Genomic DNA, 27,350 nt, shown 5'->3' with positions numbered 1-27,350 from the left:
TTCAAATGTAGTTCTTTATTGTCTCTTATTGAATAATAATTGCTATGCTTATAGATAATGATTGTTATATGTGGCAAAAAGATAAGATAAGGGTTTATAGAAAATCCAGAGCTTCCCACTTGTATTTACGACATTAGCCCCTTTTCCACTGTCGGGCCGAACGGTTCTCATTGCAGAACCGTTCCATTCCGTGCCGATCCGGGTCAGCTGGTACGGTTACGGCTTCATTCTCCACTGTGGATTTGATAGCAGCCGCTCTTTAGGATGTAATGCAAACATGGCAGTCGTTGCCTTGGTAACGCGACAGTTTACTGATGATATGAGATGTAAATAGCGACCGCGTTATGGAGAATGATCAGCTATTGCTTTTAATTATATTATTGCTTTGTTTACTTCACTCAAAGAGTGCTTAACCAGCTACAGAGAAACTGGCAGCCAGACAACAGACAAGTGACCAATCCTGGAGACTTTACTTCACGGATTCTACCAGCACAGTTCGGCTGAGGATTCATTACCATTATAAGAACCATTCGGCCCCACGGTGGAAAAGCGGCTATTGTGGAGGCGTTCATGTGCGTTCAACTCGTAAATACAATCTTTATGAGATGACATGAACATATGAGTGTTGAGTGTCGTAATATCCATTTCAAGTGGACGTGTGGAAGAGACGTGAGCCTGAAAGCACTGAAAGCCCTAGCGCTGCTCATATGCTGAGAGAGAGATAAGACAGTAGAGCTGCACGATTCATCTTTAAAATACTGTGATCTCCATTCAAACACACACACAATCTTCTTCACATTCGTCTGTCTATTAAACCTTTGACAAAATCATATCTCAACATTCAAAGCTGTATTGGTGCTGCCGCTGACCCAGAGAGAGTTGTCATGAAACAGCTTAAATAGAAGTACTGGGATAAAAGTTTAAAGTTCAAATATAAACACTGATGTCTACGATAGTGATCAAAATAGAGTAAATCAGCCTTTGATAGAAACTTGGCGCTTAAAATAACACATTTATCGATTACATTATTCCACCACTAGGTGGCGACAAGTGACTGTTAAAAATTTATTTGTAATTGAATTATTTATTCAAGAGAAGGTAGAACTGTATGATGCTTCTGAAATAACTCAGAAAGAAGTGATGAATTGAATTTGTAAATATGACTCATCTTATACATCATGTACATTCTGTATAAGTGAACGATTTAACTTTTACCCATAGTCTAGTGTAAAAAAAAGAAACAAAGAAATACATTGCAATATCGAATCGCAATATTGTAGAAACGCAATTCTTAAAAATTGCAGTACATATCGTATCCAGCCCTAGGGCCCTATTTTAACGATCTGAAACGCAAGTGTCTAAGAGCAAAGCGCAAGTAACTTTGTGGGCGGGTCTTGGCGCTGTTGCTATTTTCCCGGCTGGATAAATGACTCTTGCGCCAGGCGCAAATCTAAAATGGGTTGGTCTGAAGTAGCTTCATTATTCATAGGTGTGGTTTGGGCGTAAATAAACCAATCAGAGCGACATCTCACATTCCCTTTAAGAGCAGGCGCGCTTGTTCTAAAGCGGATTCCTATTATAACGGCGGATTTGCCAGGAGCGGTTCACAGCCAAGGAGAGCAACGCTCTCGTCAGGGACGTTGAGGATGGAGAAACCCACCCAAATTAACTTAGGTTAAAAAGGCGTATGATAGTTTGGGTAAATGTGTAAGCTAGATGTATGCTTTTATAATAAATTGTCTATCTATCTATCTATCTATCTATCTAATGTAATAATGTATGAATTGCAAAAATGAAAACTGCTGCTTCTGTGTAGATGAGAGAATCACAGTGTGTGTGTGTGTGTTGTGCACACGCTACATTGATTATGGCCAAGCATGCGCCCTTAAAATAGCATATGAATAACATGCGCAACGCGCCACGGACTTTAAACTATTTTTTCCAGGTTAGTGGCGCAATTGTTTTCTAAACCTGCAAAATAGCATGAAGGAACGTTTGCGCCGGAACACGCCTCCTCTTTGCGCTGAACCGCCCTGGGGAGCGCAAGTGTATTTCCTAACTTACCGACGTGCTTCTGTGGAGGGAAAAGCGCGCTTTGCGCGGGTGCAAAATAGGAATGATACATGCGTCGCTGTACAAAGTCAATTGCGCTGGGTGCAAGATAGGGCCCCTAGTGTGTGTGTGTGTGTGTGTGTGTGTGTGTGTGTGTGTGTGTGTGTGTGTGAGAGAGAGTGTAAGAGAGTGTGTGTGTGAGAGAGTGTGAGTGTGTGAGTGTGAGTGTGTGTGTGTGTGTGTGTGTTTAATGTATTTGTAAACATTTTAATTAACTCTTAATATGAATGTAATTAATGTCCAATAAAGGCTGTATTAAAGCACTTAATGACATTTTCTGATTTCCCGTGACCCAATCTAAAGTGACAACAATTTATGGTTAATACGTTGTTAACAAAGCATTATCTAACTCTTTACAGAAGAGCTAATTAAACAATAATACTTGGTTAATTACAGTGAACAAAGATTTCTCTATTTGTATATAGTCTCTTAATATATTAACTACAGCTTATATACTATTATATACTATTCATTAACTATAAACAAATAGTTTGAAAAAGATTAATAAGCACTGTGTTACTGTATACTTGTGATACAGTGTTACCATTATTTCAAACCGGTCGCATTAAGTGTAATTGTTCCTTTTGTATGTGATGGAGTGATTCTTCTTTTTCAAAAATAACACAAAATAAACAAAGAAAAGATGAATTTGACTGATAGCATTATTATTATTGTCAAGATTTCCATAGATATGGTGATATATTGTTATTGTGTGTTATTTTGGCCATGATAATCATGTAGTGATAAACCTGATATGGTGACAGCCCTGGTTCAGGTGAAACACACACCACTTCCCTCTTTTCAGCTGCACACACACATTTTGAGGCAATGCTCACGCTTTTACAAGGGTCTGTTTGCACAAGCATTACAAGGCAAGTTGATTTACAGCAAACATTTGTAATTTAAAAAAACCTCTTCACTGAATCCTGCAACTCTTGTCTGGTTTGTAGTTTGTCCAGTTTATTTAACTGTTAGTTTTACTTTCTTTTGGGAGATAATAATATAGTAAGATGTAAATGTTCCTCTTCAGGAAGACTCCTCACCGCTGCCTTCTACCGCCGGCAGGATCTGACGGCTCAAGCTGGAATCTCTCACTGAACCACCGGATGGGGCTTACACCAAAGATGCTGTATACACTATCTACTGTACATATCAATCCTTATTCACTCTGAGTCTTTATGGTAGAGATGATCTTACCCCAGTATCTCCAGTTTACAGTGAGGATTCGCCAGTCCAGCAGAGAGCAGCTTCACTCCTGAGTCTCCTAGTTTATTCTCATACAGATTCAGTTCTCTCAGGTGTGAGGGGTTTGATCTCAGAGCTGAAGCCAGAGCAACACAACCTTCATCTGTCACACCACACTTCCACAACCTGTAGAGAACAATGATAAACATGATCATAATTAACATAATGCTGTCGATATTAAATATATACAAATATTCATTAGAAACAAGTTGTTGAATTACATCAGTTAGGATTAGGGGATTCAATATACAGTTTGTACAGTATAAAATCATTATTTATATGTAAAATCCCCATAAAACATGGAAACCCAACGTGTGTGATTGTGTGTGTGTGTGTGTGTGTGTGTGTGTGTGTGTGTGTGTGTGTGTTTGTGTAAACATTTTAAGGAACTTGTGTGTGTTAGGACTGGGAGAAAATAAATCGACTAAAAAGAAATGTAAATTTTTTGGTTCACGATTTTAAAATAAAATTATTTTATTATTCCAGAATCAATATTGATTCAAATGAAATTGCTTTAGTTTTGACCTTGCTTATAGAAAAGGTTGACAGAAGTTAGCCACTTTTGTTCCAACAGAGGATGAAATGTGTCGTTATCTATGAGTGTTGTAATTAGGGATGGGAATTGATAAGATTTTATCAATATCAATGCCACTGACGATTCTGCTTATCGATCCGATTCCTGATAGCACTGTGTGGAAAAAGCTTAGGAACTTTTGTTTTAAAGCTTACACTTGAGTAAGCAAACTGTACTTTTTATGTAATTTATGTAATGCAACCTTATTGTAAAGTGTTACCGATTAGTTATACACCGATTCAGACGTCTCGTGAGTTCAGTGTTGGACAGATCAGGGCTGGGTTTCCCGATAACGTTGTTTCTTAGCACGCTACAAAGACTCTTAAGGTATAACTTAACTAAAGGTATACCATTACTAGGCGTGTTCCCCGAACTATACCTTAGAAAGCTGCTTAAGATATATCTTCTTAGGTGCGATGTTACCCGGCGCTGTCCGTGGCGATGCTGCTGAATTGGTTGATATCGATGGCTCGAGAATCAATTATTCTCTTGTCCAGGGGCTGTTTCACTGCGTTATGCTAGAAAGTGTTGTTCTTTATAAAAGAAGGACTTCTGAAATAGTTGAAATTACATTTATTAGGACTATTGTATATTATAAAAAATTATCCAAACTATAATAGCCTAGCCTACATATTTTTTAATTGTATCATATATTGCTGCCATAATAACCATTTCAAAAATGTTACGTGCTTTCTTCTCTTTCCCATTTTTGTTCGCTGAGGTGGAGCTGCGATGTAATATTGTTCTTGTAATTACATTCCAGCATTTCAGTAATAAAAGTTTACATCTTACGTACGGTGCTCGGCAGTGGATTTTGAATCTCTTCTTGTAAACTCGTGTGGATTCAGACGCAATTAAATCACCACACGACCTGTTTGTCAAAAAACAGGTACTAATTTGGACAGGGATTTTTACGCGGGTTGGGTCAGAAAAAACACTGATATTATACCGGATGAGCCCATGAGAAACAATTAGTGTCCGAATAGGACTTAACTGACAGTACCCTATGCTTTCACTGGCCTTTAAAAGTGCTCTTTTATTAAATTAATAATATAATTTATAATAATAATATAATTAAAATTCTGAAATTCAGTGTGATTGACAATTTTATTCTTTGCATGAAAACACCTGAATTAGCCTAAATGAACACTGTCTGTGTGTATTAAAACTTCAGAATTATTTTCATATAGACCTGCAACAGTGATAAGGTAAAGCTAAGAGTGGTCCAGACCAAGCTTCCGAATGTATGACTTACAGAAGGTATACTTAACTAAGAACGTTTCGGGAAACACATATTAACGATAAGGTACAGCTTAAGGTGTAACTTAAGAACGACGTAGCGTTAAGAAGGTTTCGGGAAACCCAGCCCAGTTGTTTTAACCATTCATTAAAATGAATCGGTTCAAAGGAGTCATTAGTTCGCGAATTGGACGTGTCATACGCGTTGTGTGATTATCCCAGCAGTTAGGGGTAGGACATGGACATCCCACAAGGTTTATGTCAACACAGAAAACATTACATCACTGGATAGGTTTTTTTGTTTATTTAAAGTGTGGTTTTATGTCAGCTGAATGTCCGGAACGCATTTCAGAGAAGATAAGGCAACGTATTTTAGCACAATTCACAGCCAGTAATTCAGAAAAAAAAAATCTCTGAATGCTCCACATGAAACTTTGGTCTTCCGACCTTTTACCGTCTTGTCAATTTATTTTGATTAATATGTGCAAGGGAGAGAGAGCAAGACAGCGCTTAGTTTGGAGACGGTGAAGTCTTGTTTACACTTTCGCCTGGCTCCGAAGAGAGAGAGAGTGCGCGTGCACGACCGGGGCTCTCTCTCTCTCTCTCTTTCTGCTCGTTCTTTCAGTTAAACATGCACCCTGTCACAAGCGCAGCAGCTCACCTACATTACTCACCGATCAAATAGGACTTTGGCGGGACAAAACTCACTTTGGCGGCCACTAAGAAAATTTCTATGCAGGAAAAACCCTGTTATTACAAACGGCATAATTTGTCTCGTTTAGTAAAATAAAGCCAAGCTTTAGATTGTCTTTCCCTCTCCATGATTCCATCCTTCGTCTATGTGCGAAGGACGCCGCGCTATGGTGCCTGATAAAGGACAAAAGGGACAGTTGTGAGTTCAAGGTCTGTATATACTATGGCTGGGACTCGGAGCAGGAGCATCGATACGAGGAATCGTTAACGTCGAGGGCATACAATATCGATGGTTCATAAAACTCAGAACCGGTTCTGGAGTGGAACCGGTTTTCAATTCCCATCCCTAGTCGTAATATCCATTTCAAGTTGACGTGTGGAAGAGACGTGAGACTGAAAGCACTGAAAGCCCTCGCGCTGCTCATATAAACACTGATGTCTATGGTAGCAATTAAAATAGAGTAAATCAGCCTTTGATAGAAACAATCGCAATTCTTAAAAATCGCAATACATATTGTATCAACACAAAAGTATCGTGAAAATATCGAATCAGGAGATTGGTGCATCGTCCCAGCCCTAGTGTGTGTGTGTCTGTACATGTGTAAGCTTAATGTATTTGTAAACATTTTGAGCGAATTGCTTAAAGTTATTGAAACTTTAGAGTGATTAAGAAGCACGGATAAATGAACAATAAGGAAGGGACGTGCTTGATGATTTAAAAACACATGAGAACTCAAATTGGCACTCACACAATGGCTTCTTGTGCCGCCTGACAGTGTGTTCTGCTTTGTGGCATTTTAATGGTCAAATACAGACAAAATGACGTTTATGAAATGAAATGAAATGAAATGAAATGAAATGAAATGAAATGAAGTGAAAATTATGTAATCGAGTCACATGACAATGGTAAGTGCTTACAATCTTGTATATTAAGATATGAAGTATTTATTATGGCCAGTTAGATTGGTATCTGCTGTACTTCATGGATTCATGTATTAAGTCTGAGTTGTTTTTATCTGCACCATCATATTACAGACAACTGCTGGTGTAATTATGCAGTTGTGGAGACGAATGATGATTCCAAAGCAATACATGCATATACACTTCCAGTCAAACGTTCGGGATCGGTAATATCTTTAAGGTTTTAAAAATAAGTCTCTTCTGCTGCATTTATTTGATTAAAAATAAAAAATTACAGTAATATTGTGAAATATTATTCGAATGTAAAACAGCTCTTTTCTACGTGAATATATGGTAAAGTGTAACTTTCTATTCATCAAAGAATCCTGAAAGAAAATTGTACACGACTGTTTTCAACATTGATAATAATAATAATGAATGTTTTTTGAGCATCAAATCATCATATTAGAATGATTTCTGAAGGATCATGTGACACTGAAGACTGGAGTTATGATGCTGAAATTCAGCTCTGACAACAGGAATAAATTACATTTTAAAATATATTAAAATAAAAAAGTTATTTTAAATAACTCATAATACGGATTAAACTCCCTCTAATTGTATGTAAGTGTGAACTCGTGAATTTATGGTCATACAGATAAAAGCAAGACATAATTCATAAATTTACAAAAGATATTCAGATTTTGTAAAATAACGAAAACAAACGTAATGTCTCTGTTTCCTTTATAGATCTTTGGAGCGCGCCACAATGAACTGAAACTCAGCACGTTCTCTTTCGTTTTTTAATCTGTAATATTTCAGTGAAATATATTTCTGCCTTTTTTAGAAGAATCTGTCTAATATTTATTTTCCCAACAAAACATCAAATCAATAGAAATAAAAAGGTTAATTAAATTAACACAAAAATACGACAAAATGGTCATGTCAAAGCTTTTATTTTTTTAAAGTGGTCATACATTTACACTACAGGTTTTTGTGTCTGTCTTTTGTGGCATTACACTGCAGTTTTTAGCTTCTACATTCCAGTGTGTCCACCCTGATTCTGAACCACAACTGGAAGAACTTTAAACAGCCTATTATTGTTTCTGTATTTGTATTATGTATTCAGAAGTCTCTGCTTAATAGTTCAGCCTAATCTCAAGACAGTTTGTACGGTGGTGCATTGCTGACACATACATATTATTTTCCACTCAATTATGTCGTAATAACGAGATGTTATATTATGACGTTAAAACGACATAGGCCTTTTAAGGACATGTGTAGTCATGTACAAAATATGCCTTTATCCACATAAAATGTTTATAGCCTATCATGTCTTTATCATACTTCCACGTTTGAAAAGCTGAAGCAAATAGTAGCAGCCCCCAATACAGGACATTAACACTTATAACGTGAAAAACGCTTCACATGGCTTAATTTACTAAGACAGTCATGTTAAAAGATCAAATTCTCTACACACCTTATTAATAAAGCATATGTAGCCTACAGAATAGCAGATGAGCCCAGATTACGAACGCATTGCGTATAATTACACGTTAAGCGTCTTCGGGAGGGGGGGGTACTGTCACTTGTAGTTGTAGATAACATGTCCGTTCATGTTTGGACTTTCAGTTTGTGTTTTGATTGGTTCCTGTTTTCCTTTTATTTTCCCGCCACTCCTTTGTTTCTTTGTTTCTATGGTTACTATCGAGTTCATTTGTCCCAGCGGTGTATGATTAATTATCTCGTTTCTGTTGGCTATATAAGATGCACCCTTTCCTTCAGTCTTTGTCCTATCTCCGTTGTGTTTATGTGTGTTTTCCCTGTCAGCTTGTTCTAGTACTATTATTAAAGCTTGAGTTTGTGCGTATAATCAGAGTCTTCAGTCTGTTCCTGAGGAAACCACAGTGATACAACACTGTAGTTATTTGGATTTTTTATTTTTTTAAAAATTAAGTTAATCAAAAAGATTGTGATAATTTGTGATTTAATCATGAAAAAAACATATTTGGTTCAAAGATTATTTTTAGGTTTAACTGACCATAGAAATCTGATTTGTTCAAACTCACTTGAGTAAAAGTAAATCGATTACTTAGTTGAAGTAATTTTTTTTACTTTGTCCGACACATTTTTTTGAGTGATTATATAAAAGCTGATATAACAAATTAAAACTATATATCACAATAAAATATAGAAAAATTGTAAAAGATTTTGATTTTGAAATTTTAGCTGATGATCAATAAAATGCAGCTCATATCTGTTGCTTTTGTTGACGTGCACTCCATTAAATCTGCATATAGCGCAGGAATTGAAGATCGGATTTAAATCCGTTTTGCAAAAACACATTTATGTGACCAGGTGTAAATGGAATCGTTTTGATAAATCAGATAGCAATCCGATCTGAGAAAACGCATGAAGTGGCCAGGTGTAAACAGCCCACGATCTGCTTTTGAAGAAATATGGTAGTATCGCGCTACAGCGCACATTCTATCAGCTGCAGTTCTGGCGCCTCAGTCCCAATACTGTAAAACTCCACGTACATTCACATCACATGTTATCGCAGCGGTAGAGTTACACTCTGTCAGGTTTGGCATAGATGAAGCAGACAGAATGGTAAGTTAAATGCTTTAATTTGCAGAATGGATCGGTACAGCGTAACAGGTGAGTAAACAGTAAGTTGAATATCAGATGATAGCTTAACTGAAGTGTAATCAAGTCTCTCTCTCTCTTTCTCTTGCAGAAGATGATGAAGGAGTTCCTTAGAAGACGGAATGATGACTGGCTGAGAAGATTGGGATCGTAGGTAGAAATACAGGTAAGTATGGCAGAGAGTCTGTATCATGTGTAGACGGGATCAGACAATAACTGAATGTTCGTAGAAGGTATATATGGGTGAACTGATGATGAGGTCCAGGTGACGGTGATTAGTAATCAGGTGACAATGAGCGTGTGAATGACTGAGTGGGCGGAGTGAGGGAATGAGTGGAAGGAGATGGTGATGGAATCCTGACAGTAACCACCCCCCCCCCCCCCTCCCGAGGCGGCTCCTGACGGCTGGGAAGAAGAGAGATGTTGCCGGCGGCGAGGTCGACCACAACCCCTGGGAGCTGGGCAGTCAGGATGGTCAGAATGGAACTGGGAGAGTAAAGGCCATTGCACACTGAGTCCGAAATTTTCGTATGCGTTTTTTCGTGTTCGTCAGCAGTAAAATTCGTCACGCACAGAAACCTTGCACACTGAGTCCGATGTGTATTTATTAAACCTCTGCGGAAAAAAACGCAAAAAATACTAAATGGATTCGTCAAGCAGTGAGGATGAATTTGTTGCCCTCTTTCTTCTTAAAAAGAGAAAAAGAAAGAGGAAATATTGGGTCCATTATTTGCGAGTTGCGAAATGATCCCAAACGATTCAAAATTTACCTCAGAATGTCAGTGGAACAGTTTGATGCTTTGCTAGCGATACTGGAGCCACATATTAAAAAGAAGACCACCAATTTCCGTGAACCAGTCGATCCTGAACAGAAACTGGCAGTATGTCTATGGACGGACACACACACACACACACACACACACGCGGCCGGCAGAAGCGCTGGGCAGACAGAACAGCTGTACAGGTTATATTTTATTCAGTGTCTTTGTAATCCGCATTTTGTTTTTCATACAGTACTTGTGCTGCGAGACGAAGTGTATCAACTTGTCAGACGTCATTCTGGATTTTGTCGTTCGCTTGTACGGTGGCTCTGAATTTTCAAAAAACCTCACAAAACACTGGCTGTGGATGCGAAAAAGGAAAAGAAGGCACATGGATTGAGTCTGGGAGGCTCACCCTGCCGCTGTGACAGCACCGCTCCAACCCCAGTGGAAGACGCATCGACCTCAACGATGAAGGGAAGTTCAGGATTGGGATGGATGAGGATTGGTGCTGTCGTGAAGACTTCTTTGAGGCAATGGAAGGCTTGGATAGCAGTGGGATTCAAGGACAGAGACTTGGGTCGATTCTTTAATGAAGATGTGAGGGGAGCACTGATGAGACTGTAGTTCTTGATGAATCTTCTGTAGAAATTTGCAAAACCGAGGAATCTTTGAAGTTCTTAGAAAGTAATGGCCAGTCTTGGATTGTTTCCACCTTCCTCTGGTCCATCTGGATTCCATGCTGATCTATGATGTAACCCAGGAACTGAACAGAGGTGATATGGAACTCACACTTCTCCAATTTCAGGTAAAGCTTGTGTTCTCTCAGTTTCTCTAGTACTTGAATGACATAACGATGGTGTTCAGCAATTGAAGATGAATAGATGAGGACATCGTCAATGTAGATAATCACGAAGCGGTTGAGGTACTCACGGAACACTTCGTTCTTGTACCCCTGGAAGACCGCTGGAGCGTTTGACAGCCCGAAGGGCATAACCTGATATTCATAATGGCCAGATGGGGTGACAAACGCTGTCTTCCACTCATCTCCATGCCGTATACGGATCAAGTTGTATGCACTCCGAAGGTCTAGTTTAGAAAATATATGCGAGCCCCACGCACCTGCTCCAAGGCAGCTGGGACCAGAGAAAGGGGATAACGGATGTTCAGTTTTTGGAGAAGCTGGGTGGAGATGAAATTCCCCGCCGAACCAGAGTCAATAAGGGCTTGCGCTGAGACACAAATACGAGAAGTTAATACATGCACTGTGGTGCGATTTAGCGATTTGTGCTTACCGCTGGGCATGGAGGTCGAACAGGGCAAGTGCTGAGAAGATGATTATCAGATGCACAATAGAGACAGAGTTTATGAAGAATTCGTTGTTGATGCTCTGAAGCTGGAAGATGGGCGCAGCCAAGATCCATAGGCTCTGGTGCTGGAGGAGTGACTGATGGAACCGTGGGCGGAGGACATACAGTGGGAGTCGGAGAATCACAGGCTGATAGTCTTTGCGAAACTCGAATGGATTTTTGAATTAATTTCTCAATTCCCAGACTGTCATCATAAACCATCATCAACTGACGAATGTTAGGATTCAAACCATGACGAAAAGTTGTGATCAATGCTGCCTCATTCCATCCACTGGATGCCGCTAAGGTGCGGAATCGTAAGGAGAAAGTACTCACGGAAGATTGGCTTTGACGAAGATTGTAGAGTTGATCATGTACTGAAAGATCAGCAGCTGTTTGATCGAAAACTTCTTTGAAGTGTTGTATGAAACCGGAGGGGGATTTGACGACTTCCGAATTCGAATTCCACAGAGACTGTGTCCACTGAAGTGCTTGCCCAGACAATAGTGAAATGATGAAAGCAACACGAGCTGAATCGTTAATGAATTGATGTTCTTGCATGGAGAAATACAAAGATACCTGAAGTAGAAACCCACTGCAGTCCTCCGCCTCACCGGAGAATGTCGCTGGTCGGGCCATGGGACACGCTGAGGCAGTGAACGAAGCAACAGGTGCTTGAGGAAGTGAAGCTGAAGAGGTGGGTTGATGAATGGTGATCGGATTGACAGGTGAATTGGCCGTGGATCCCGATGGATTCTGCATGGTGGTCTGATCTTCTGTCAGGTTTGGCATAGACGAAGCAGACAGAATGGTAAGTTAAATGCTTTAATTTGCAGAATGGATCGGTACAGCGTAAAAGGTGAGTGGGCGGAGTGAGGGAATGAATGGAAGGAGATGGTGATGGAATCCTGACACACTCACAGGACTTTGCACTTATTCGCAATCACAAATGTTCATTATTTGCTCGTGCTTTAAAGCTTTGCCGGGTAAAAATTTCACTGTTTAAGGTTTTTCACACATTCTGTTCTGACATGATGCACTTTTTCTGAGCGCATACTGAAAAATAATAAAAATATTAATTCTCTTACATCATATGAACAGACGTAAGAATAATTTGATGAATTTGATCGTGTTGTTTTAAAAGCTTTGCTTTTAATTAATGAAATAATAGTTATTTTCCTGCATTTTGATTAAACTTTATGAATTCACAGTGACAGTTCCATGTGAGAGTCACGTATGATCTTACCTCAGTTTCTCCAGTTTACAGTGATGATTCTCCAGTCCAGCAAAGAACAGCTTCACTCCTGAGTCTCCTAGTTTATTATATGACAGATCCAGTGTTCTCAGGTGTGAGGGGTTTGATCTCAGAGCTGAAGCCAGAGCAGCACAACCTTCATCTGTGATACCACACTCCCTCAAACTGTAGAGAACAATGACACACTCTTCACTCTCTCAGATCAAAACGGAAATCTTTGTTTTTCTTAATTGTGTTTATAATTTGTGCAATATCTCTTTTTTTAAACAATGAATTCAATATATCAGTAAATGTAACTTATTCTAAGAGATTATGTCTCTATGTGATGGAGAAAATATATATGAAACTGATCAAATGGAATACATTGAATACATTACATACATTAAATATAAATGTTTAAATGCATACATTACAAATGCATATATTTGAATATAAATTTCTCACACAAATATCATAAAAAAGGTTAAGTAGATCACAAATCAGGTCAGATAGGTGGAGGGTTTAAAAGCTGAAGTGTGACTCATATTTTTTGTTAAACTATTAATTTATAATGTTTAAGTAAGAACTGTTATAATGTTTTAACAGTGATGCTTGTTCTCAGTGTTACTTACTGAGCGTATCTAGTTGCTGTAACCACAGGCATCAGCTTCTGGAGAACTTCATCTCCAGTGTTCTGTGTGACACTAATTGAAAATAAAAAATAAATAAGTTAATTATTCATGCTAACAATAATAATAATAAATATAGCTGCAAGCAGCCATTACCGGGGCCAAGCAGAATAAGACGACAAGACATGCCAACATTGCTGAAAGTGACCGATCAAATGTTTTTAAGCGCTAAATCACAACGCTACACAAACCGTAAGGCAAAACCTAGCATGTTAGGTATCGTGGGACTCGGCAATGATTCAGGAGTGTAATGATATGAGTCTTGTGAAAATAAGTCGACCACACCCAAAGTTATAAGCATTTGGGGAAAAAAAATTCACCACTAGGTGCCGCTGTTTCGAAACTTCTCAGGTTCCTTCAGGACATCGTGATGATGACCAATACCAAGTTTCGTAACAATTCGTTCATGCGTTCATAAAATACAGCATTTTAGCACAAAATTCAAAATGGCCGACAGTCAAAATGGCCGATATGGTCAAATTGGATATCAGTCGAATCGGCATGTTGCCCTGAATCTAACGAGACCAATTTTATGATTTTTGGACAAACTGTTCAAAAGCTATAAGAAAAAAATAGCCATTTTCCATATCTCCGGACCAGTAGGTGGCGCTGTGCCGAAACACAGCATGTAGCCTCAGGTCATGCCTGTGATGACATGTACCAAGTTTGGTCTGAATACGATAAACCGTTGCGGAGATAGAGCCCTACGACTGTTTTTGCTAGCGCTACGTAAAATGTATTCGTGCATTTATTGAAAACGGTTTGACGGTTTGACGTGCAAATCGGACAAACCGTCTAGGACGAGTTCGAAAAAGTAGCTTTTTCGGAAAATTCTAAATGGCGGCCATATTTATATGCTGGAAAATGACGTCATAGGGTGCAATCGAATCGGCATGAGCTCAGGAATCAGAGGAAAAAATTATTTTGTTGATTGGCCTTACGGTTCAAAAGTTATTAGCAAAATAAAAGTGAAATTTTGGACAGGTGGTGGCGCTAGAGGGAAAGACTTAGAAACACCAAAGTTGGTGTATTTAATGTTGGGACTGTCCTCTATCAGAATTTCAAACCAAAACAACTTTCCCGCAATCGGTTCTATGGGCTGCCATAGACTCCCATGGCGGAAGAATAATAATAAGAAGAAATGGAACAGATACAATAGGTGCCTCTGCACCTTCGGTGCTTGGCCCCTAATAATTCATATTATATGTAAATAATACAATACCTTCCTAAATACCCTCAAATAATTGTTTTAATTAAACACTGCTTTATAAAGGACTTGTGAAAAAGTTGTTTTAGATCTATAATTGTAGAAGCCTCGTATTCAGCCATCGCAGATTTGTTTATTCTTTTTCTTGTTAATGTTGCTGTGGCAGGTGTATTAGTCTGCATTTACACTACAACACTATTTGGACGTATCAGATTTGTTTGTCCTGTCTGTTGCTATGGTTATCACCATGGAGACATTTAACTCCCGAGTTGGGGGGGGGGGGTATTTTTGTACCTGCATCAGCAAATTATTCGTAGAAATTAAGCACATGAGTTTGTTTGCTTGTTACTTGTTTATTTACCTACTTGTTTATTTAATAATTTACTTAGTTTTATTGTCTCAGGAAATTATACACACAAAATGTGAATCATTGTCCATCATTTTGCCAGCAACTGGTGATAAAGAAAAATGATGATGAGACATTAATCTAATTTATTTTCTTAATACTTCTCTGGTGGCTCCTAGTGAAAAAAATATATATTTTCATGAATCAAGAAGTGTTTTGTGTTCAACAAGTTGTCTTTGAAATGAGAAGTAAGCTAATCTAATCTTTTATCTTCACAGCGCGTCAGTTATGCGGTGATGCGCTATGAAATTATTGCTGGGCAAATAAACTGTAATATTAATGATAAAAGTAGCCTAATAACAATAACAACAGTAATGTAATATGCCCTGTGCCCATCCGCTACGCCACTGTGAAGAGCTAAACGCCACCAGAAACGGCATCAAGGCTATTAACTGTTTCATCAAGTTTACTTTAGCGTCCACGTGACGTGATCTTCATCATCAGGAGGATCCACTTGCAGCCCAATTTTAGTGATGGCGCAGACGGTGCGTACACAACGCTCAAATGAGTTTACTTTGAAAGGCTTGCGCACTCAACTGTAAATAAAGTTACACGGGTCCTTCTGAGGCTTGTAGACCCGAGTCCTCAGCATTTTACACTAGAATGAGATGCTCTAGTAAGTGTGCATGGCTACGTCACACATGTTCCCACCCCACGGTCACATTACATTATTACATTATTGTTAGTTTAGTGTTCAGTGATTAATTTCAGATACAAAAGATAACATGTATGCCTTCATCTCCGAATATATTATCTGTGTCTTACATTTCATAATGAACTCAGATAAACTCAGTGCCGACTCGTTTTCCATCAGTTCTTTTACATGAATTAGAATGTGTGCAAAGGATTGTGGGAGATTGAAGAACACGAAGGATCTACTTGATGCATCCTTCAAAATGAGCTGAATTAAAGACACAAAATGAAATCTGTCTTCAAAACATCCTTCAAACTGAGACGGCCTTCAGAGGCGCTTGATGACGTGGCAGTCGAGATATGCAGTCTTACTAGGACACAGCCACGTTTTGAGAAACACCCGCAAATTATGTAAAATATCCCAGAAATCAATCTGTGCCCCGTGATTTAAACACCTCTGATCTCTTAGTTTCTCTTTGTTCATAATGTTTTAGACTGTAATGATTTCACTCAGTGTTACTTACTGATCATTTCTGTCTCCAGTTAAGCTCTTCAGGTCAAACTCCTGCAGTGTCTTCTCTGAGGACAACAACACAAACACTAAAGCTGACCACTGAGACGAGGAGAGTTTCACAGCACGTAATCCTCCATACGTATGAGGTTCAGCTTCGTTCACTAGAGAAAGATCACCCAGTTCATTCAGACAGTGAAACAGATTGATGTATTTCTCTGGAGAGGGATTCTCACTGATCTTTTCTTTAATATAGTCAACTGTTTTCTCATTGTTGTGAGAGCTGTTTGCTGTCTGTGTCTTTAGTTCTTGTAAGAGACTCTGATTAGACTCCACTGACAGACCCAGAAGGAAACGAAGGAAAAGGTCCAGATGCCCATTTTTACTGTCTAAAGCCTCATCCACAGCTCTCTGATGGAGATCAGATAGGGAAACTTTGTCTCCATTAGCTGGTTTGGTAATCTGGTCAAACACATTGATGTTATTGTTGATAAAGGAGAGATGCACATATAGAGCTGCTAGATGTTCCTGAATGCTCAGATGAACAAAGCAGAAGACTTTCCCCTGATACAAGCCCAACTCCTCTCTGAAGATCTGAGTGCACAATCCTGAGTAAACTGATGCTTCAGTCTCATCAATGCCACACTCACTCAGGTCTTCCTCATAGAAGATCAGGTTGCCTTTCACAAGCTGCTGATAAGCCAGTTTCCCCAGTTTGACAATCATGTCTTCATCTTTCACTTTCTTCTCATAGTCCTTCTCATGTTTGATGTTGGTCTGAATGAGCAAGAAGTGTGTGTACATTTGAGTGAGAGTTTTGGGAATCTCTCCTCTCTCTGCTTCACTGAACATCTCCTCTAGAACAGTGGCTGAGATCCAGCAGAACACTGGGATGTGGCACATAATAAAGAGGCTCCTTGAGGACTTCAGGTGTGAGATGATCCTGTCGGCCAGACTCTGTTTACTGATTCTCTTCCTGAAGTATTCCTCCTTCTGTGTGTCACTGAAGCCTCGTACCTCTGTCACTCGATGGACACACTCAGAAGGGATGAGATCCGCTGCTGCTGGTCTGGAGGTGATCCAGATGAGAGCAGAGGGAAGCAGATTCCCCACAATGAGGTTCGTCAGCAGCTCGTCCACTGAGGCTGATTCAGTCACATCACACAACCTCACATCGCTCTGAAAATCCAGAGACAGACGACACTCATCCAGACCATCAAAGATGAACAACACTTTATACTCATCACTGGATATTTCCATTTCTTTTGTTTCAGGGAAAAAGACATGAAGAAGATCTGAAAGACTGAGTGTTTTGTCCTTCATCAAGTTGAGCTCTCTGAAAGCAAGTGGAAATATGAGCTGGACGTCCTGATTCTCTTTCCCTTCAGCCCAGTCCAGGATGAACTTCTGCACAGAGACTGTTTTCCCAATGCCAGCGACTCCCTTTGTCAGCACAGTTCTGATGGGTTTGTCTTGTCCAGGTAAAGGTCTAAAGATGTCACTGCATTTGATCGGTGTGTCCTCTGTTTCTGCTCTCCTGGACTGTGTCTCAATCTGTCTCACCTCATGCTCATTATTGATCTCTCCACTTTCACTCTCTGTGATGTAGAGCTCTGTGTAGATCTCATTCAGGAGTGTTGGGTTTCCCTGCTTTGATATTCCCTCATACAAACACTCAAACTTCTGTCTCAGATTTGATCTCAATGTGTTGAGGACTTCAGCAGGTTTAGAGTCATTGCTGTAAGATTAAAATACCACATTATTAGACAAGTCAGAGAAGTAAATAGCCATAAATAACAAAACTATTTATGGGACACAGAACATCCTTAGGTTTCTGAAATGTGTTAATCATTAATCATGAGTTTGAGTGATTTGTGATGTGAATTGCAGCACCTAAAATTAAACAACAACAACAACAACAAAGTCCTGCATTTTACCTGAAACCAGGATACATGCTTTCATTAAAGTCTTGTGGTTGAATCACAGGCTTGTACACAGTTTTGTTTTTAACTGGTCTGGATAGAAGGTTTGACCTTAAATCAGAATGAAGAGGGTAAAGAATCAGACACACTGATTTTGATGTAATTGTGTCATTAATTGAGTAACAGACCAACAGCTTTTACAGTGTGTGAATATATTAACAATACAATACATAGAGCTTTACACAAGAGCACAATGATAATCATTAATAGTGACTGAAACAAGCAAGATTGTAACTCATTAAACTGCTGTAGATTAATAACATTTTCATAAAAATCAAATACAATAAGCACATTTTTTATAGAAATGATATACCTGAGATTAGATCGTTTGTCTCCACTCTTAAACGCTAGTGGATTATCCATAGAGAAGTTACTCTTCATAGACACACAGCTGGACTCTGGGTTTGAGCTCTTCTGCTGGACTGAACTGGTTTTAAAACTAAGTAAAATATAAAGAATACAGACTTATAAAAGACCACATAAATGTTGTGTACTTTTGCTTTAATGTCTGTAACTGTTTTGCACTGTGTTTCGAACTTTGATTACAATTATTTTGAGAAATTAACTCACTGGTTTGCAAATGTTAAGCATGATTCAACAATTGTACCAAAGCGACTGAGAAAACCGGTAATATTAGGAATTAGGAATTCAAAACAAACCAATTGAAATCAACTATAGAATTATAGAATAATAAAACTCAGATGAACATAAACCACGGTCACATGACTCTTCTCAAAGGCACAATGGAGGACAAAGGCTCAACCGACTAAAGAGACCAATGTTTATCTCACCTTTAACCCCCTGGGGTCGGGAATCACGCCGGCGTGATCTGCTTGCTTTTTTTCTCATTAGTGCAAAAGAGACTCAAAATACTCTGTTGATTTTGATCATTTATTTTGATTTATACATCATTCGATCCTGTTAAGTGTATATTATTTTTGTGTATACTTACAATAAAAAAGAAGTGTTGTGCTTTTTGCCAAATAAAGAAAAATAAACATGATGCGAGTTCTGCCTTCTCTCTGTCAGTGAAGTCCATTCTGAAATGTGTCCGAAAATGAACAATAACTCAGCGAATACTCAGTCAAACAGACACACACAGGCATGAAGCTTGAATTCTTTTAAATGAAGTAATTTATATAAAAAACAAATATTCTCAGTTTATGTAATATGTATGAAAAGAGAGAGATGTCAGTCGTTCACATCTCAGCTCACTATAGCTCATTGAGTGTTAATGTGAACCCGCCCACGGAGAGCGCGCGCTATTCAAACGCAAATGATCTGAGGCAATGCATGCAAACCTGTCAACGCCCACATCAGCTGGATAACACACAGCGCGAGTTTTATCAGACTTATGCACTTTATGTTGCCTTGCTTCGCTGTGAGGAATAATCCTTAGGAATAATTTAGTTTCACATCGAGGAGCAAAGGATCCAGCTATTCAGAGGACTGTGAATAGTAATTTTTTTTTTTATTCTTAAGTGCTTTGTTCTAATCGCGATATGCAATAGTGTCTGTAAACTGCAAAAGGACTGTTTAACCCTCTGAGGTCGGCAATCATGCCGGCGTGATTTGCTCGTTTTTTTTTTTTATCAGTTCAAACGAGAGTCCAAATACTCTGTTGACTTTGATCTTAAATACCATACATCAATCAATTCTGTTAAATGTGTATTATTTTTGTGTAAACTCACAATAAAAACAAAGTGTTGTGCTTTTTGCCAAATAAAGAAAAATAAACACGAATAATAATGAAAATGTACCTCAGAAGTGAGGGGATTTCGAGGAGCAACGGATCCGAGCTGAGGAATACTGTAGTAAGTTTTTTTTTTCCTTCTCAAGTGAATCGCGTTTCTGTGTGTGAATGAATGATGATGTTTTAGCAAACTGTATTGCTATACTGAGATGAGTAAAGTCAGGCGAAATATGAAAGACAACATTTTGTTGACTAGATTTGGATACAGTTTTTACTGTAGAATATACTGCCACATCAAATAAGCTTTTGTTTAGCAAAATTTCTGCTCATATGTTATATATATATATATATATATATATAAAATACTATTTTTGTCAAAAATAAAGTCATCAACTAAGATGTTAGCTGTTCCAATGTTGGCTATATTCAAACTTATGAATACATATGATAAAATGTAGGCCTATAATCATTTTTTTTTTAAAGAAAGAGTACACTTGAAATATTGTTGAAATTGTAACATTTTTAATAAAATAGCAAAACATATTTACAAGATAGATGTAAGCAAAATCTTAAATGGTCAATATAAGTCTTCTTCTAAATATATCTTTTGTCCTTGCATTCATTCTTGTGGCTCAATCAGTGTCACACCTGAATGAATGGCTCATTATGCAGAGTGGGTGGGGCATTGTATTCTCAGGTGTAAACTACTCCTCCTTCACGCCCCCCTCGCATATTGGCTTTCCAAGAAAAACCTGTCTTACACAATTTAAATCAATGTATTGTTTTAATGTGAACGATAAAGCAAGACTATTTTCACATAATTTTGAAGCCAGGGGCCCGTTCTTCGTACGTCGCTAACTCAGTTAGCTGGATTTGATTGTTGGCGATTTGGCATGATCTTGGATTGTTTGGTTCTTCGACGCTCATCCTGGACTTGCTGTCATAGCAACAGGTGCGCAAACTTTAACCTGCTCGGGAGCAGGCTTATTTCATGTTAACAGGATTAGACTGCGGCTTCATAAGCGGAGCTGATACGGAAGTCCAGCGCAGCGCGATAGTGCACATTCTGAGATATATATTTTTCTCGTGACTCGTGAGATTGTCGTTTACATTATTAATTTGTTGGAAACGCACATTTATTTTAGACTTGTCGGAGTCGGGCTTTAACTACAGCACAAACTGTTTGCATTGCCCTAAGATTATTTGCGAGTGGCTCTTTCCTTTACACTACTGGAGATGCGGAGAACTTGATGGAAAGTGCTGTCTGTCGTGTCATTCGGAGTTTACCTGGCGCTTAGGTTTAAAAAACAGTTTTAGTTTTTTTTGGGGGGTGGCATTTCCAAGCCACTTAAGACCCAATGTTGTAAAGCAGTTTTTTTTAAAGCAGGTTTTTTTTAGGCTATCATAATTTTTTATGAAGATGATTCAATCATGACCATGCCATATACTGTAATAGTATATGTCACTCAGGCTTCACTAACGTGATTGGTACCATATAGGCTAGCTAGACCATAGACTGCCATCAAGGCCTCAATGAAGGGGATTATGTGAACAGAAAGGGGGTTCACAATGTAAATGTGCAGCCCAGTTACTATTGTGATTCTTAATATTCCAGATTAGTAATATTATATCAAATAAAATAAAAAAGGCAATTGACTAAAATCTTCCATATCACAAATGTGAAAGCAAAATGGCCAGGATCTGTGCATGACTTAAGCATTTTCAGAGATTCACATTTATGCACATTATTTGAAAGTGGTAAGAAAATTTCCACAATTAAATATCAAGCTCACTGTATTACATACACTTATGCTGATCCTAACAGAACTGCATTTTTTCATAGGTGATTACATGTTCCTGTCTGCAGACAGGTGTTTTATGACCCCATTCCCTGACCCAAACCACCATCTCTAGCCAGGACAAGGGCACACAATGAAATGAACTTACTAACTAAAGGGAAGATTTCAGTGTCTGAAAAGTCTGAGGGGTTGCACACCTGACAGGGCCTGTGACATTGTTGCATGTGCCATATTACACAACATTGCCAAAAAAAAAAAAAAAAAACTTTTCATTAAATGTTTAATAAAAGACAAATATGCTTAGTTCCTTGAGTTTTATTTCAATTGTTCTTTGTAAAGAAAAGCCAGTGGTCAAGTGCCTGCAACAAGAGATATTAGACACATGCCTCATGCAACAAATAAAAAGGAAAAGTTGGCTATACACTGGCCACCTGTAGGCCTATGTGTCCTCTGTCTGTGCAGACTCTTCTGTAGGCCTTTCTGTAGATGTGGAATCCTGCAACTTATATTTCAGCCATAAAGCATACAAGTATAAATTAAGTAAAGTTATTTATGCACTTGCAGGTAGGCTAGTTCCTCCATATGACAGTTATCTGAGAGGGTTTATTCACTGTCCAGTGCAATGGAAACAAATGGACATTACAAAGTCTTATTCTTTCTTTCCTTTGGAAAGTTAGAAAATGTCCACTTACTGCACATATTTCAGCCACCACTTTCTTGGGAACAGATACAAGTGTTGGTGTATTGTGTAAAAGTGCACAAAAGAGGAAAACACAATGTCATTACAATGAACTACACTCGGGAAAAATGTGATCAATAACTCATGGCAAAATATTTTTACATTAACATAAGTTTATCAGTTTTCACTTTTACAAGTCAAAGCAATTCATCATTACTCAAGATTTAACAGTTGAAATGACTATACAGCCTTAATTTAATGCAGAAAAAATTATTTTACGGTGTAGGAGAGTAAGATCTTTTCTTCTTTTTTTTTCTCAGCTTTTTTCTTGGTTGCTTTTATAATCAGACAACCATTTATTTAACAGTGCCTTTTATAAAAGAGACTAACAAAAAATTACCATTATGTAGAATATTTTTGTACTTCACTTTTATTTGTTCCCATGTTCTAGTATGGTGACTGACATTACAATGCACAAAGTAATTATGCAATTATTAAAATACAAAAATATAGGCTAATAAGTGATAAAAACATCTAACATGGCCACTTCTAACGGATTTAAATTGTCTGCTACTTTTTGCCAGCCCTCTCTCCTGGCTTTTGCAGACTTTGAGGTGTTTCTTGGCGTTTTGATTAAACATTAAAATTCCGAATAAACTTCGACTATTAGTTCTTGCTCTGCTGAGGAGAAAAACTGAGCGCGCTCTTTGGCCATGGTGAGCAGCCAATAGCAGCGTTGCTGATCAATGTTTCTACTATCGATACATATCCCCTTTAAACCAGCGCATGAACGCGCAATTATCTCAGATAACTCGATCCAGCGATACTAATCATATCCGGCAAGTGTGTTCAAAGAACCGAGTTAGCCAGATCATGATTCGCACGATGATATCATCTTGGATGTGTCATTTGATCTCGGATGTAATAAGCAACGTACGAAGAACGGGCCCCTGAACTCGAAGCGACAACATCCATTAGTCAAAAGTCTTATTGACACATATTCAGTCTGTGTTTTGTGGCCTTATTTCAGCAACTTTCATTTTTATTTTTTTCAATAACCATTATTCTCTTAAAATACAAACATCTACATGCATGTTGCTCACATATTATGGTAGCCCTGTTTGTGATATATAGATTGAATTTACACCTTTGCCATTATCATGTTTATAAATAACTGAAAAAAGCACAAATGTCAGGGCATGTCAAAACATCCCAAGGGCCCCAAAAACACCTTAGACCCCAGAGGGTTAAATATGAATCGCGTGTCTGTGTGTGAATGAATGAACGGCACAGATGTTTACAACAGCTGTAACAACAGCGCACACTTGCACTTACATAAGTACACATGTTATGTTTACATGAACACATCTACTAGTTTAGCTTTAACCAAACTATTTTGCTATATGAGATGAGTAAAAATCGACTGAAATATGTTGAAATAAAATGTCTTTGTATAAGCAACGTTTTAAACTGCAAATTAACATGTATATGCAAATATATCATAAAAACGATATGTTACAGACTAAATATGAATGTTTAGACAAGATTCCGTTGATTAGTTTTGGATAGATTAAAGTTTTTACTGTAAAAAGACTACTGTTACATCAAATAAGCTTTTGTTTGCCAATTTCTGCTCATATGTTAAATATATAGTATGTGATGTTTTGTTAAAAATAAAGTTGGAATATTGAATTATCAACTAAGATGTTATTATAGCGTTTTTTCCAATAATAAAACTAACTAAACTCAACTTTGAAATACGTATGATAAAATCGATGTATACTTTTTAAAAAGAAAGATTACACTTGAAATATTGTTAAAAATGTAATTGTTGTTGATTTATATGTTAAAACTGTTTAATACATGCAGCCCAGTGGTAAACTTGGGTATTATAGTGTAATGGGAACCGGGTGGGTTATGATTAAAGGGTTAGTTCACCCAAAAATTAAAATTCTGTCAGTAATTACTCACCCTCATGTTGTTCCAACCGCGTAAGACCTTCGTTCATCTTCGGAACACAAATTAAGCTATTTTTGATGAAATCTGAGCCATGTTTCACTCCTCCATAGGCTTCTATGTGACCGAAACTTGCTGGCCCAGAAAAGTTATTAAAGAGATCGTTAATATAGTCCAAGTGACTCCAGTGGCTCAATCTTAAGTATATCAAGCGACGAGAATACTTTTTGTGCGCAAAAACAAACAAAAATAACGACTTTATTCCACTATTCATTTCCTTCTCTCTCGACCTCTAGTTGGTTCGCGTAGTGTTTTTGCGCAGCGCGTCTGTGTTACACGTCACCACGTAGGCTCACTATTGGTCGACGCCGGTCATGTGTGTGTTGCGTGATGACGTGCAACACAGACGCGCAGCGCAAAAACACTACGAGGCCCAGAGAGAAGGAAATGAAAAGTGGAATAAAGTCGTTATTTTTGTTTGTTTTTGTGCACAAAAAGTATTCTCGTCGCATGATAAACTTAATGTAGTGCCACTGTAGTTACTTGGACTATTTTAACGATGTTTTAATAACTATTCTGGGCCGGTGAGTTTCGGTCACACTGGAAGCCTATGGAGGAGTCAAAATTCTGTCAGATTTCATCAAAAATATCTTAATTTGTGTTCCGAAGATGAACGAAAGACTTACATGGTTGGAACAACATGAGGGTGAGTAATTACTGACAGAATTTTCATTTTTGGGTGAACTAACCCTTTAATCTATCTTACTCTCAAAAACGAGTCACATGACTATTAAAAAAAGTACACGTTTATTTACTTTAAATAAATAATAGGAGGCACTGATTTATAAAGAAGGAAATATCAATTCATTTTACATAATTAAAAGATCAATATTTGTGATTTTATTTCATGACAGTAATTAAAACTAAAGTTTAAAGTTTATATTATTTAGCTAAATAATATTACCAGAGGTTTTATGCAGTTAGCCTTTTATTACTTTATTCTTACTGTTTTTATGTTACTCATTTTATTGGTCATTTGGGTAGTCACGCTGTATAGTTGATAGTGGTTGGCTGCAGGTATGTAAAACGTGTATATACACGTGACCCTGGGGAGAGACGTGTGAGAAAATGCTGGAAGTTAGTTTTTTCTCTTCTCGTTGGACCGGGGAGGAGCACAGGACGCTGGCGCGTTTGAAAAAAATATAACGCTAGAAAGAGTGAGTAAAGCCGATGAAACTGAACTGGGTGTTCAGATAAGAGGATCGCGGACTCTGGGTGTTGTTGAGCGAGCGACTGAGTGAGAAGCGAAGCCGGAGACCCGTCTGACGGAGCGGGAGAGAAGGAGCGGAAGCGTGATCGGAGGTAGCCGAGATAGCTAGCCACGGTGGGCTTATGTTGGCGGACATGTTGGTTAACCCTCTGAGGTCGACAAACGCGCCCCGCGTTTTGCTGGACTTTTTTACATTGTAGCACTTTAAACTTAAATTACTCCGTCATTTATGGTCATACAGAAAAAATAAATATAAAAAAAGAATCTGTGATATTTCTACTTTTGTATGTGTCCACTTACAATCAAATCAAAACATTGTGCTTTTGAAAAATAAAGAAAATAAACAGGGTGTGCGTTCTGCCTCTCCGTCGCGGTGAACTTTTTTTTCTTGAGCACGTCTATAAACTGAAACAAAACTCAGCGAATACTTGTCACACATTTATGAGCCATATACCTTTATAAACATTTAAGTGTGTACTTTTAAATGATCGGATTCAAACTGAAAACAAATATTTTCTGTTTAAGTAATTTGTATAAAACCAACAAGATGTCCAGCTTCTCAAACGCTTGCTCATTACAGTTAATTTGGCCACGCCCACTCGCGCAAAAGATATTCACATGCAAATCTCCACATGGAACGCGAACGCACTCATTACCTCAAAAACAAAACACTTCATCAGTCTCTGCTTTTCGTCGAGTTTGAAAGACGTGAGTTTACATTGGCTTTACCCCAGAAGAAGAATGCGATTTCAAGACAAGAAAGATAAGGTAAGACATTCTTACATATTAGTTTGTTATTGTTGCATAAATTTCACATTGCAGTTGAACTGTTGCTAGATATATGGTGAATATTATAATATTTAGACCCGTGTTTACTGTTACTGTGTTTGTGGATATCTGCTCAAACGTAGATATGTATATGGTAGGCCTAACCATAATGTTTTATATTTGAGCGCGATCGCGTTTGAATGTATCATATTTTTGATCGCGATCGCGTTTGAATGCATCATATTTTGGAAAAGCAAAACGCTCCAAACGGCTTCATGTTTTACTATTATCTCATTTCATATCATCATAACGAATGGAAACATTTGAAGTAACATGATAATCAATATATTTTTCTCTAGCTTAGTTGTTACTGAAATCTTTTTGAAAATGTATATAGGCTGCTATATTGTTATTATTTTATGCAGCACTGCGCATAGCCTATACCTACAAGGCACAAACCTGTGTTCATTATATAATATATTGTTGGAAACATTTGTGTGTGTGTGTGTGTATTCTGTGAATTTTAAAAAGCAATTTGAACCAGAAAAATCTCAAATGTATTCCCAAAATCGTGCAGGCCTTTCTCTTGATATCAGTATGTTCACTTTTTTTTTTTTTTTTTTTTTTTTTTCAGGGCCCAGATGCCACTGAGTCCTGCTGACTTCAACATTCACAGTACATGTCTCTGTACATGAACATGGTAAAGTGAAAATCAAACACCTTGGAAATGAAAGGTATGTACAATGTTTTTAGGAATGGCACAAAGGTCTCTTTCTTTGGATCATTGTTATCAATAAGTGTTTTTTTTTTGTTGTGTATCTTTGGATTATGTTGTAAATAAATCCAAACAATTTTAAAAGCCATTCTTTTTTTAATCTCCTCATTCTTTGTGCAAGGTTGGTCAGAATGATGGGCCCTGATAAGCTCCTAATAGGGCCATTAGGGAGTGTCTTTGTCTTTCTCAGGTGTAAAAAGCCTTACATAATAATGAGATGATCCGC

At 38.0% G+C, this 27,350-nt stretch overlaps 1 protein-coding gene across 1 annotated transcript in view; it reads right to left on the bottom strand.

Annotated features, from left to right (window-relative positions):
• LOC311306992 (uncharacterized protein) overlaps nt 1-27,350 on the bottom strand; it is a 363,786-nt gene that overhangs the window by 147,729 nt on the left and 188,707 nt on the right. Inside the window, exons 5-9 of the mRNA XM_084435673.1 lie at nt 18,140-18,235; nt 16,216-17,940; nt 13,389-13,460; nt 12,769-12,942; nt 3,310-3,483 (exon numbers count right to left, since the gene is read on the bottom strand). Of these exons, the coding sequence (XP_084291799.1) occupies nt 3,310-3,483; nt 12,769-12,942; nt 13,389-13,460; nt 16,216-17,940; nt 18,140-18,235 (2,241 nt within the window). The remainder of the gene's footprint in view (nt 1-3,309; nt 3,484-12,768; nt 12,943-13,388; nt 13,461-16,215; nt 17,941-18,139; nt 18,236-27,350) is intronic.

This window comes from Rutilus rutilus (genome assembly GCF_951802725.1).
Source record: "Rutilus rutilus genome assembly, chromosome: 17".
Taxonomy (NCBI): domain Eukaryota; kingdom Metazoa; phylum Chordata; class Actinopteri; order Cypriniformes; family Leuciscidae; genus Rutilus; species Rutilus rutilus.
This window is presented reverse-complemented; position numbering and strand designations above follow the sequence as displayed.